The sequence below is a fragment of the Opisthocomus hoazin genome, chromosome 24 (genome assembly GCF_030867145.1).
Source record: "Opisthocomus hoazin isolate bOpiHoa1 chromosome 24, bOpiHoa1.hap1, whole genome shotgun sequence".
NCBI lineage: Eukaryota > Metazoa > Chordata > Aves > Opisthocomiformes > Opisthocomidae > Opisthocomus > Opisthocomus hoazin.
In genome coordinates, this window is record NC_134437.1 from 8,251,675 (window position 1) to 8,264,019 (window position 12,345).

The following is a 12,345-nucleotide window of genomic DNA, read 5'->3' on the forward strand; positions in this document are numbered from 1 at the left end:
CTCCCTCCCCACCCACTCAGAAACCCACAAATCCAACGATTTAAAAAAACCACCAAAATTTTAAAAACTGCATTTTCAGTCCCAAACCCGTGCAAAGACACCACCGGGCGCCTTCCCCTCCTCCTCCTCGCAGCCCAGCACCGTGTCAGCTTACTCGGGGGGCTCAGCACCCCCCTGCAGGACTGATCCTCGCCACCGCAAGCGGCTTTGAAGCCCCCAGCCCCCCCCTGCCGTGGGAGCGTAGTGTTGGTGGGCCCAGCAGCGAGGAGCACCGGAGGATGTCCCCGTCCCCACACCCACGACGGTGGTAGCGTCACCAGGACGTCACCGCACCGCTGTGGGGTCCTCCCTGTCGTCAGCTCCCAGGCTCGGGGACGAAGCCAAGCCCACTCGGATCCATCGGGACACGGCCGCAGCTCCGAAACGCCGCAGGGACATCGCCGCTACTCCGTCCCGCTCCGGCACAGCTCCTGGAGGTCTGCAGAGGCAGATGAGCCTCATTAGCAACCTATCCATCTAAAAAAAAAAATAATCAACGACATAAATGAATCGCAGCAGCGTACTCACAGCGCACGACGGTGTCTCTGATCTGCCGGAAGCAGTTCTCCTTCAGCGCCATGTAGATGTAGTAGAGGTTCCGCAGCTCCCTGGGATAATCCTTCCGCTCCAAGTCCTTCAGCACCGGGATGGTGCGCCCATTGGCCAGCGGAGCTTCGGCCAACGCCTGGTGCATCTGGTACTTGCACCAAGGATCCCGGAGGAAGCCGGGGGTGATGAGCATGACCCAGCAGTGGCTGTTTTGCACGGCGTCGCACAGTTCCGTCACCACCGCTCTGCCCGGCACAGCGTCCCGCAGCTGGAGGAAGCAACGGAAGCTTTCGGGTTGGCCCTCCAGGTAGGACACCAGCTCCTCCACCAGCTCCAGGTCCACCTCGCTGTGGCAGATGCAGACATCGTAGCTCTTGGCCCACCGGGCGCTGCCCGAGGCGTTGATGTCCAACGTCGAGGTGGCCGACGGGCGGACGGACCTGGTCAGGCTCGTGCTGGGAGAGTAGCCAGCGCTCTCGGCCAAGGAGGAGGAGGAGGAAGGCGAGGATGCAGCCTCAACACCAGCTGCTCTGCTTCTCGCCACCGAGCTGGGCTTGGGCTTGTGCAGGAGCCGCCTAAACCAGCCTGCGGAGTTCGGAGGGACCACGGTGAGGTCTTGGGGGGGGCTGTGGATGGAAAGAGCCAGGCGGGATCTCACCCTGGTCCCCCAAAACCACCCGTGGGCACCCTCATGATTCCATGGGGAGGGAGGGGACAGAGCCAGGGGGTTTCTCCAAGCCCAGACTCACCGGCCATAGCAGGCAGCGCGCTGCTCAGCTGCCGATCGCCGGTGGGAAACCTCTCCTGGCAGCAGCAAAAAAAGGGATTAAAAAAAGAAGTGAGGAGAGCAGGAACTGCCCCGCGGTGGGACTCAGCCCCAGGAGCTCAGTGGGGTTTATTCCAGGGGCATGCAGCCCCAAAACCACCCCCCTCCACAGGGTTTTCTGTGGCTGCTTCCCCAAAATTTGCCGGGAAGGAGCATTTCGAGCTCAGGCAGGGCTGGAAGCAGCCGCCTGCCCGCGCTTTTACTGCCTATTACCAGCTCTGCCGGAGATACACACCTGCAGCAAGGGAGGCCAAGAGCCACCAGGGAGGAGAAACTGTCATTCCCGGTGGCGGGGCAAGGATCCTGCCGAGGGGAGAAGCGGAGATCAGCAGGGATCAGCTGGGATCAACTGGCCAGGGGTGGGTTTGGGGTGCCCAGACCCTCCCTGTGGGCACCCAGGAGCAGTGACAGGGCCAGAGGAAGAGCCCCAGGAGCAAACGTGGCTGTATTTTCCACTGCTAGCATCACCCCTTCGGAATTAAAACCCCTCAAGTGATGCTGAAACCTCTTCCCCACCCCAAAAACGGCGCAGGACCGCAGCAAACGCCAGCGTGACCCCGGTGGAAACCATACTCCCCCAAGCAAGCCGCTGCTTAGTAATAACAAAAGGCACGAGCACGGCTTGGAGAAGCATGGATGGTGAAGGGCAGGGGGGAAATTTGGGGGATGCCTACCTGGGAGGCAGGAGTCGGGCGCCGGAGCAGGGAAGGGGGATGCATCAGCCCCTGGGTTCGGCGAGAAGGATCTTCCAGGATCACCTAGGCAGGAAAAGGAGAGGTAGGATGGCAGCACGTTCACTCTGGAGCCTAATGGGTTGTGCAGCGAGCAGCGAGGCTCACCTATCCTTCCAGAGCTGCCCGATGGGGAGCGGAGCAGAGGATGGGGACACACCAGCAGGCCCAGGGACAGAACAGAGGAGTCCTGTCCCTCCACTGTGGAAGCCCAGGCAGAGGAAGTCATCCGGGATCCCACTGGGCCAGGGAGCCAGCCCTCCCCAGGGCCTCCCTCCCACATCCGCCACCGGCCTGACGTCACCGCACCCAGCCCTCGCTGGCAAGCCCGGACTCATTTCCCTCCGTGGTTTTATAACCAGACACAGACGGGTCCATCCCTGCCGCTTCCACTTCTTCCACGAGTTAAATTTACCAAACAAGGCGTTTTTTCACTCCTAAAATCCCCCCCAGCCACGCAGCACAGCTCCATCCATCGGTTTCGGAAAGGTCTCCGGCTACGTGACAACCCGGCGCTGCTGGCAGTGGCCACCATTTGCCGCCACCTTCATCCCCTCTTCATCCTCGAGCCCTCCAGCAGCCATCCCTCGGGGTACGGGGGATCCAGCCCCAGTGCCGAGCACGTCCCTCCCTCTCCCACCCCAGAGTTCTCATTTTGAACAACAGCAAAGCCCCCCTGAGCTACGAGCGCCTGCAGAGCCTCCTGACATCCCTCGGACCCCCAGCGCTCACACGGGAGCATCTCTGGGGTAAGCATGGGGCGGACCTGGGAGCAGCAGAGCAGGGCACTGGGTCAGCGCCTCCCTCACTGTTCACCCTGGAGCAGAGTGATGGCTGACACACGGCTCCCCAGAGTGCCACACGCCATGCCAGGCCAGCCACGACGCAGACTACAGCATCCCCACCTTGGAGGAGCTGGGCCAGGACCTCAATGAGGTGGGTCCTCAACTCTACCCGTGCAGGGAGACAGCAGTGCTCGCCCGGCTCAACGCCTTCATGGAGAGAACAGTCAGTGCTGGGCACCACCTCCACCCCATCCCAAAACATGACCCCTGTGTGCTTGTGTCCCCCAGGCCTGACTGTGCGGCCTCAAGAAGCCCAGGATGGAGCCCACCTCGCTGAGCCCCAGCACCACCATCCTCAGCCCCCACCTCAAATTCAGCTGCCTGGCTCCTCCTGGTGGCAGCTGGATGAGGATTACCAGGGGATGAGGCAGCATTTGGGGGGGGGGGGGATAGGGTGAGGCAGGGGGACCCCACAGGAGGGGTGGGGGGCTGGAGAAGACTGGGGCTAGCCCAGCTGGAGGGGCTGAACCTGCCTTTGCCAGCAGTGGGAGCACTCCCAGCCCCCTGTCTCCCTGCACAGGCAGCTCCTCTGGAGGGAGTTTTTCTACACCGCCAGTGCCAGCATCCCCAGTTTCAACGGGATGATCGGCAACCCTGGAAGCCTGCAGGTCAAAGGAGGGATTTCCCTCAGGGATAAACCCCCAAATCCTCTGACCCCCACAAAAACATCCCCCGGTCCCATCTAACCCCAGCACCCCACACCAGGGCCGGACAGGCTACCCCTTCATCGACGCCATCATGCCGAGGGCTGGATCCACCACCTCACTCGGCACGCCATCGCCTGCTTCCTCAGCCGTGGGGACCTCTGCATCTCCTGGGAAGCAGGGCTGAAGGTCAGGAGACCTCTTCCAAGGCCCCCAAAGCTCTCGGGGACCCCGTCTCCATGCCACCGCGGTGTCCTGCAGGTCTCTGAGGAGCTCCTGCTAGACACAGACTGGTCCCTCAATGCTGACAACTGGCTGTGGCTGTCGGGCAGTGCCTTCTTCCACTGATATTTCCACGTCTACTCACCCATTGCCTTTGGCAAGAAGATGGACTGGGACAGGGCTTACATTCAGTAGGTGCAAAACCCACAGCCATGGGAAATCGCAGGTGGCCTCCCTGGTGACTTTGACCCCTCACCATAGAAAATACCTCCCCCCCCTCAAGGATTTCCCCACTGAGTACATCTACGAGGCCTGGAGGGCACCACGGGCTGTACAGGAGCGGCAGGCTGCCTGGTGGGCACGCACTACCCCCAGCCCACCCCACACTACCCCCTGTGGAGCACAGGGCAGCGAGCAAGAGGAACTCAGGGAGCATGAAGGCAGCCCACACCTGGGAAGGTAACAAATCTCCACAAGAGTGGCCAAACTCCCCCCTCCTGCCACTACCTCAGCTGCCTTTCCCTCCTCCAGGCACCGAGCAGAAGCCACTGGCCGGCCCCTCCATGGCCAAATCACAAAGGAAAAAGCCCAAAATCGAGCAGGGCTGAGCCCCACAGGGACTCCCAGGCAGTGGGTCAGGCACTGCTTCTCCCATTTCGACCCATTTCGCTCAGCCCTTAATGAATCCCTTCCCCTCTCCCACCCAAGTACTGATGACTTTGTTGCTGCCACCACCCCAAAAATCAACTCTGCACCCAAGGAGGTGCCCCAAAGGAGGGTGAGCCACCTGCTTGTGGCAGCCAGCCATATCAGGACACCCCGGAGCTGCCAGACCATGCCCCAGAGGGGAATGCCACCCTGCCAACCCCAGCCCCTGAAGGGGGAACACCCCACCGGACCCACCTCCACCTGAGCCACCATATAATCGTTATTAAAGGGGGCAGAGCAATTAAGGAAGCACGGTTTGATGCGCAATGTGTCTCGACCCACCAGCAGCAGGAGCATGTTGGAATCCCCTGGCTACGGCATCACCGGGCTGGTCATCACAGAGAAGGATTGCATTAGGAAACAGGCTGAGGACAACAACTGTAAATGTAACCAATGTAACATGTAGGGGATGTTATCACTTCAGGTGGTCAGAATCATTGCACAACCAAAACAAGTCTTGGTTCTTTGTGAATAATTGGGACAGTTGCAAGATAAGGGACTCCTGAATAATCCCTTTAGGCGGCTGAGCCTTGGGAGAACAAGGATACAAACTACAGAGATAAGGAGGCTGCAGGATAATCTGAAGACCCCACTGATCACCGAGAGATGCCAAACAAACATGCGCGACGGACATTACCATATGCTAATGAGTTCTCGGTAAAACTATGATAAGCATTTCTTGCAAATGCGTACATTAACATAGCATGAATACCTAGTAAGTGTGGCCTTTCGGGGCACACGTTTGGAGGAGAGATCCCCGCGTGGCCGGCGCCATAATAAAGAATACCTGCTTAATAGTCTTCCAACTATTGAGTCTTCAATCCTGGTTTTTCACGGCATCAACAGGGAGAGCACAAGGCAAGGCCGAAGTCAGCCCCTGGAAAGACATTCAGGGGAGAAAATAAAGCTACTTTTGTCTCTAAGCAAACCCACCACCACCGAGACGCTTTGCTCATGGTGAGTGCTAAGCGAGGTACAGATTTCCTCCCTGAAAAGCCCCGAATGCGCCCAGACCCCTTGGTACAGGATGGCGGCGGCGAGCGCAGGCCAAGCACCGCTCTCGCCACCTCACGGGGCCAGAGCCGGGCACAGCCGCGAGCAGAAAGAAACCCGAAGGAAGTCAGGCAGGCCCCTGAGGGGTAACCGGGCACACCCACGAACACTACAACAGCCCCCGGCCCTCTCAGACCGCCGGCGACGGAGAGACGAACCCCCTTCTTGGCGCACAGGCCGCGACTGCCAAGCGCATGCGCTGAGCCGCCTTTTATAGCGCCGCCAAGCATCGCGAGAAGAGAGGCCCCGCGGCGTCTTCCCCCACCCTCGCCGCGACGGTCCCGCCTCTTCCGCTTGCGAGCCAATGGGAGGGCGGGGTGGTGGGGGGCTGGCCAATCCCGCGGCAGGCGGGCTTTTCCTCATGAGGGCGGGCGCGCGGCGGGAGCAGTGAGGGGTAAGGGGAGCGGCGGGGAATGGCGGGAAGTAGCGGAGCTCCGAGCCCTCGGGGAGGGCTGTGGGGCCGCCCGGGGGGTGAAGGAGCCGGGCCTGAGCCCGAGGAGGCCGGGGGTCGACTGCTGTATGGCAGCGGGGAGCGCTGGGGCCTAGCCTCACCTCAGCGGGGCCGCTCCGTGACACGCCCCCCCCCCCAACCCCCCCCCCCCCCCCGCCTCGCACCATCGCCCTGTTGAAAAGCCATTTTCTGGGGCGTTCCACCCTCCTGAGAAGGAGCCCCGGCCTCCTCCTCCCTGCCTCCTGAAATACCGCGTTCTTGGTTTCCCCTCAGGTTTAGCATGGGAGGGGGCGCAGCAGAGAGGTAAGGCCTCGAGGTGCGGGGCATCCCTGAAGGTGTGAACCCCCCCTCACCACCACCACCCCCAACAGTGTGTTTGCTTTCCAGAAACACTCTGGGAAAGCCAGCCCTGCGTGTGGAACCACCCGGCCCGCAGCCTCCTCTGGCAGGGCTAAAATCAGGTGGACCAAAGCAATGTGAGGCGATGCGAGCTCCGGTGCGAGTTTGTTGGGTTACAGACCTTTTCCAGGCACCCCTCCGTCACTCCCTCTCGTTTCTCGCAAAGCCGGTGGGAGCCCAAAGCCCGCGGAGAATCGCAGCGTTACCTTAAAACCTCTGAGGTATTTTAACTCGCATCCGGGGAGGCCGAATCTTGCGCTGTTGCCGAGGTCCGTATCTTGCTAGGATGCTTTTGACAAGCTGTGGGGGCCCGCCCCAATGGCGACTCCGACGTGGAGGGACGGAGCTTGGGAATCGGCCAGGGACACCTGATTAACATCCTTTTGGATTCTTCTCGCTGAAACGTAGCGGGTTTTAAACAATAACATAACGTTTGTCTTCTCCCAACATCCTAAAACCATTTAATTCAAAAAGGAGATCTGAATTATGCCCTCACTGGCGGCAGTTCTTCTCAGCGTTCAAAGCTAAAAATAATTAATGAGCAATGAATTTCTACTTGCTTCTTTATCTAATTTGAGGGGACTGTTCCAGAGGAGCCCCTCTTCCAGCACTGAGCTGGGCACACGCAGATTTTATCTTCCTTAAACTTCACCCATTCAGGTCTAGCGCTGCGGATGTAGCTTGGAGACAGCCAAAGGGCATCTGCGGTGACTTCCCGGTCTCCTTCGGCGATGGGTCAGTGGAGAAAACGTCTGCTGAATTTTCTGGGGTGGCTCTGCAGGCTGAGGTCTGAGGTTGACTGAGCGGCGTAGTCGTGTTTTGTAGAGTTAGGGCAAGGTTTTTGTAAACAGATACACTCTGTGTGAGCCTCGGTGTTCATTCGGCATGCACTTTGTTTCAGCGTTTGGTTTTAGCCATGATACATCTTTTTATTTCGGGCTTTTTCGCAGCTGGATGTGTGTTCTTTGTGGAATTGTTGTGGTTAGGTTTATTCAATGCGTCGTTTAAAGATAATGGTTCCTTGCTGAAATCCATACCTCAAGGGCTTTAGGGTAAATTAACGGATTCCTTCGGTGTGGAGGGGGAAGGAGAACACCGCAGACCTCTGCGGGGACTCCATAAGCCTAGCGCCATGAACAAAGGTGATGAGAGACCGCGCTGTGACAGGAGAACGGGGCAGCCAAGCCAAGAACCCGCCGAGTTTGATGTTTATGCTGTCTCTGGCTCCCTGTAGCCTAAATCACCGGAAAGCTCCTGACGTCTCAAGGAGGAAGACTGGAGAGACGCTTCCTACCTCGTAAGTGCCCATCGCTCCCTCTCCTTCACGGCACCAGCTTTCACAGCAGGGTCCCCTCGGTGCTTTTTTCCCTGCGGCAGTGGTGCCTTGCTTTGAGGTAACGCCGTTTAATTTCAGCTACCTTGACCGTGCCGGCGCGATCTCTGCCCCTGGAGAGCAGAGCTGCTCCCCAGGCCTCAAATCTGTGGGTTTACGTTTCTTGGCTGAATTTCCAAGACTTGTTCTTAAGAGAAATAAAGACTTTTTGGAGACAGGAGAAGACTAGATATGATTTCTGGTTGGTTTTTTTTTTTTCCTTTTTGGCTATCCGCATTAAATAGAAATGAAGGTTGAAGTTCATGATGTTAGACAGCTATTTTTTGGCAACTATAATTATAAAAGGTGGTTTTTCTTAAGTTCAGAATGACTTCTGAAGTGTTTTAGAGGCACTCAAAAATGGAATTGATGGTTCTCTTTCTGCTGTTTAAAGTAACGCGAATGCGTAGGGCGAGTGAAATGGGAGCAGTGCTCGGGCAGGTGAATAAGCAAAACAGGGGAAGGCTGAGGTAGGAGTTTATAAACAAGCTTGATGTTTGAGACTTAGCTGATAATTCACAACCTAAAGCTAATCTAAACTTAAATTATGTCTGTAAACAAGGCTGGCTGAGAAAGTGGGGAAGGTTTTACCTTCGGCTGTTAGCTGTGCCACCTCAAAGCAGGTTGAGGGCTTGTGTTGAGGACAATTCGATGCTGGCACTCCCAGAGAGCCTCATCAGGGAGAAGGCAGATGCTGTCTCTTGTGCCTTGTGAAGATGAGACTTCACTATCTTTCCCTTTTTTAAAGCGAGAGATTCAGAAGCTGTATGAAAATAAGTCGTTCCTGTTCCTGGGCTGTGGTTGGACTGTTGGTGATGCCACGTTTCAGGCCCTGTTTTTAGAGACTGTGCAGGACACGTCAGACTGGGAGCGCTTCATGCTCGTACGGAGCGGATGACTTGAAGAAGCTCCATGAGAACACACTGGACGAAGGGATTAAGGTGATCTCCTATGGAGAGGAGTACTCAGACTTGCCCGAGGGCTTTGAGAGGCTGGCGAGTGAGATCACCACACGGGGTGGGACAGGTACAGGGGCTACGGGCTGTCCGGGATGGCCGGCTGCATACGGCCACCATCTCCGCGCTTCACTCGGGGATCCTGCTATACACAGTGCGGTTCTTGGCCATCACTGTGGACTTTGAGTGTAGACAGTGTTAATAGCCCCCGTTCTCTATGCTCTGTTATTCCTTAAGTGCTTTTTTTCGCCCGTAAAAAAACCGTCTGCCAGCATAGCTGGATTTGGGGTTTACTTTTATGAAATCGCTGCATGTTGTTCTTGTTTAAGCAGCTCTACTGCCTCTCACACCTGCAAAAGTTATTTTTCATGCGCAGCTGCAATTTATTCCCTTGCCAGTGAAAGGAAAGGGCATTTCAGTCTTGCTGCTGGGTCTCGCTGTCCTTCCTGCCACTCACCCTAAGCTAATGCTTCAACATACAAGAGCTCTTGCTAATAAATCATAAAAATGGGGAAAAGAAGGGCGTTTTCCAGCCGGGGGCTTGCCTTTCCGTCCAGCTGTTGCTCTCTGCTCCCTCCTAGGTGTGCCTGCAGAGGGACAACAGCCGCACGGCCCCCCTGCTGCCCACACTGAGAGAAAAGGTAAGAAGACTCCAGAGCCAAGAGACGCCTCCTCCAGGAGTCTGCCAGAGCCTCTGGCAGGCTTTGCAGAGCCTTCCCTTTCCCGCAGGATACAGCGCTGGAGCACCAGCCTCGCCCCAGGACCTGTGCGGCCCCGCTCGCACCGAGCTGGGACGCTTTGGGCACAGAACAGAGCCTCCTCGGAGGGACGCCCGGTTTAACGTAGTCGTCGTCATCTTATCAAGGCTGCACAGCCTGCCCGAGAGCTGCAGCCTCCTCTAACTTCTTACTCAGCACTTCTATACTTTCAGTTAAAAACATGAAACTTCAGCATTCTTTTTTTCACTTAAAGCTCGTCCTGTCTTTATCCTGTACGGTGGTTTGTATGTGGAAGCTTGCATTAAAGGCCTGCTCACTCCCTTTTTGGCTGGTGTGTGATTTACACCCCCTCTCAAACACCGCAGGCAGGCAGGAGTTTGCCTCCTCGCACCCTGAGGAGGAAACACATCCTTGGCTGGAGACAAGTTATTTATACACGGAGAACAAATTATGAAGTTTATTTTATATAAATTATGTCTCTTAGCAGACAGCAGTCAATTTATTGCACTATAGCACATCTGCGATACAGAGCTACAAGACGTCGTAAGAGAGTTTTGTATTATTCAGTGTAGCACTTCAGACCGGGATCAAGAGGCACTCGAAGGGTGGGGAGAAAGGGCGTGGGAAAGCAGCAAGCAGCCACCATCATCTTCCAGTATTAACTTGTCTTTTTTTGGTTTTTTTTTTTCCCTTTTTACTAGGAAACAACGCTGAGGCCAGCAGGCGGGAGACAGGCAGGGGCACACTGCCTGCCTTCTCCGCCCGCAATCAGCGCTACGGGACCAAGCTGCCACAGATCTCCCAACTCCTGCCCGAATACGCGGTGTCCAGGCACCCTGCTCCGGAGTCCCGGTGACGACAGAAACGGGGACCCTTAAGGCAATTTAGCATCTCCCCTCCAGCCCAGCGCCGTTTTTGGTTTATCAGCTGCGGTGGAGCTGCCACGAGCAACGCGAACAGCCAGATCTTCTAACGCTCACGCTAAGCTGCGCCTATCCTGCTCGCCCCCGACTAAAGTCGCTCCTGTGTCCTCCCTAAGGCTGGTCTACAAATAAAAAGCAGCTCAAAAAATCCACCTTCAGACCCCCCGAAAAAAGCGCAGCAGGTCCTTGTGCCCTCCCCCCCCGCCCCGCCGTGCAGCACGAACAATACAAAGCTCTGGATTCAGCCTCCCCGTGAGGGAGTCTGCGTCGCTTCAAACAGAACGAAGGAACCCAGGGGCAGGGCTTTCGCTGGATAAAAGGGGTTTATCCAAAAAAAAAAAACAACAACTCAAGAAAAAGACCCCTCGCGCTGGTATCCCTTCGTTCCGTTCTGCACTACACGGGAAAGACTAGTCGGTAACGGGGTAAAGCATGTTCTTCTCGGACGTCTGCGAACAGCGATTTGGTGGGTTTTAGGCCTTCATCAGCGCTGCGACCACAGCCTTGGCGTTAAGGCTTCGCAGATCACAGTAAGTTTGTCCGGTACCAACGAAAACAATGGGCTTGCTCGTGATGTAGGTCATGGAGATGGCGGCGCCGACCTGCCCAGGACAACAAGCACCGTTACCTCCTCGGGGGAACGTGCCAAAGAGCTCGTCAAATATTCCGGATGCCTCCGAGTTTCCCCATCTGTACGGTGCCTATACGCCCCGCTGCGGTAACGCGTATAAACCCAGAGACCGTGCAGCCCTGGTGTCCACACGCGCAGAAAACAAACGGCTAAATTTTGTTTAAATGGTTTAAATACAAGAGGAGGGCGTCCGGGACGGCCCCATGTTTGATAATTCCCATCGGTCCAGTGGGAAGCTCCGCGTGGAGCCGTCTCGCAGCCTCCTTACCTTGTCATCGATGGTGTCGAACTTGGTGAGGACAATCCCGTCGATAAGGCGCGGCGTCTGGGCCATGGAGTGATCGGCCAGGGCCTTGTTGAACTTGACCTGAGGAAGCGAACAGAGCCGAGAAACACATCTGCAGTGCTGCTGCCGTGCAAATCTCCGATGAAAAACTACAGAAGCGGGTTTCCCGCCCCCCATCCTTCAGGAAACAAAGCCTCGACCCTCACCAACTGATCCACGGCCTCATTTCCCACCAGCGCTTCCCCAACGAAGAGGACCAGGTCGGGAGCGTTGACGGCGATGAGTTTGGCCAGCGCCGTCATCAAGGGAGCGTTGTCCTGCATGCGGCCCGCCGTGTCCACCAGCACCACGTCAAAGCCTTGGTTCCGAGCTGGAGCCGAGGAGGCAGCGCTAAGCAGGATGCTCCCCCGAGACGGTGTCTCCCACCACCGGATTTTTTCCCGCCTACCGTAAGAGATGGCCTCCATGGCAATCCCAGCGGCATCCTTGCCGTAGCCCTTCTCGTAGAGCTGCACCATGGTCCGCCCGCTGTGGCTCTCCGGAGGGTGCAGGGCGTTGAGGCGACGGGTGTGGGTGCGGAGCTGCTCCACCGCTCCCGCGCGGAAGGTGTCGCAGGCGGCGATGAGGACGCTGAAACCATTCTCGATGAGCCAGAACGAGATCTGCACATTGCAACAGATCAAAAAAAAAAAAAAATAATTAAAAAACAACCCCGTTAGCAGCCACAGCCTGACCTCATCACCCCGGCTGTGGAGAGCCATGAGGATCGCGTCCTACCTTGGCCAGGTTGGTGGACTTCCCGACGCCGTTGACGCCACAGAAAGTGACCACGTAGGGTCGGCGATGGCGCTGGGCGTCCATGACGTCACGGAGGACGTCCACACGGCGCTGAGGCTGCAGGATCTGCACGAGAGCCTCCTGCAGCGCCTGCTTCACCGTCGAGGTCACCGCTGGGAGGGAGGACAGAATCATGGAATCGGTAAGGTTGGAA

General features: G+C 57.0%; 2 protein-coding genes and 1 long non-coding RNA gene across 13 annotated transcripts; 1 reads left to right on the plus strand and 2 right to left on the minus strand.

Moving 5' to 3' along the window:
- Nucleotides 1-55: 55 nt before the first annotated feature.
- On the minus strand, nucleotides 56-5,796 carry TIRAP (TIR domain containing adaptor protein). Of its 10 annotated transcripts, none has more exons than XM_075442504.1 (7): nucleotides 5,776-5,796; nucleotides 5,352-5,441; nucleotides 4,847-4,942; nucleotides 2,089-2,172; nucleotides 1,338-1,392; nucleotides 568-1,173; nucleotides 56-478 (listed from the first exon to the last, which is right to left on the minus strand). In XM_075442504.1, the coding sequence occupies exons 3-7, from the start codon at nucleotides 4,859-4,861 to the stop codon at nucleotides 444-446; spliced, it is 795 nt and encodes a 264-aa protein (XP_075298619.1). In that variant the 5' UTR covers nucleotides 4,862-4,942; nucleotides 5,352-5,441; nucleotides 5,776-5,796; the 3' UTR covers nucleotides 56-443. The 10 variants fall into 10 exon arrangements, with proteins under 10 accessions (XP_075298619.1, XP_075298620.1, XP_075298621.1 ...); XM_075442505.1 differs by lacking the exon at nucleotides 5,776-5,796 and adding an exon at nucleotides 5,726-5,760; XM_075442506.1 differs by lacking the exon at nucleotides 5,776-5,796 and adding an exon at nucleotides 5,722-5,739.
- A 167-nt stretch (nucleotides 5,797-5,963) lies between these two features.
- LOC142364090 (uncharacterized) lies at nucleotides 5,964-9,820 on the plus strand. Of its 2 annotated transcripts, XR_012766143.1 has the most exons (5): nucleotides 5,964-6,011; nucleotides 6,456-7,764; nucleotides 8,588-8,780; nucleotides 9,377-9,436; nucleotides 9,525-9,820. It is a non-coding gene; the product is annotated as an uncharacterized LOC142364090 (long non-coding RNA). The 2 variants fall into 2 exon arrangements; XR_012766142.1 differs by lacking the exon at nucleotides 5,964-6,011 and having other exon boundaries at nucleotides 6,235-7,764.
- A 120-nt stretch (nucleotides 9,821-9,940) lies between these two features.
- On the minus strand, nucleotides 9,941-12,339 carry SRPRA (SRP receptor subunit alpha). Its single transcript, XM_075442566.1, has 5 exons — nucleotides 12,132-12,339; nucleotides 11,803-12,016; nucleotides 11,561-11,724; nucleotides 11,337-11,435; nucleotides 9,941-11,039 (listed from the first exon to the last, which is right to left on the minus strand). The coding sequence occupies exons 1-5, from the start codon at nucleotides 12,324-12,326 to the stop codon at nucleotides 10,911-10,913; spliced, it is 801 nt and encodes a 266-aa protein (XP_075298681.1). The 5' UTR covers nucleotides 12,327-12,339; the 3' UTR covers nucleotides 9,941-10,910.
- Nucleotides 12,340-12,345: the final 6 nt, after the last annotated feature.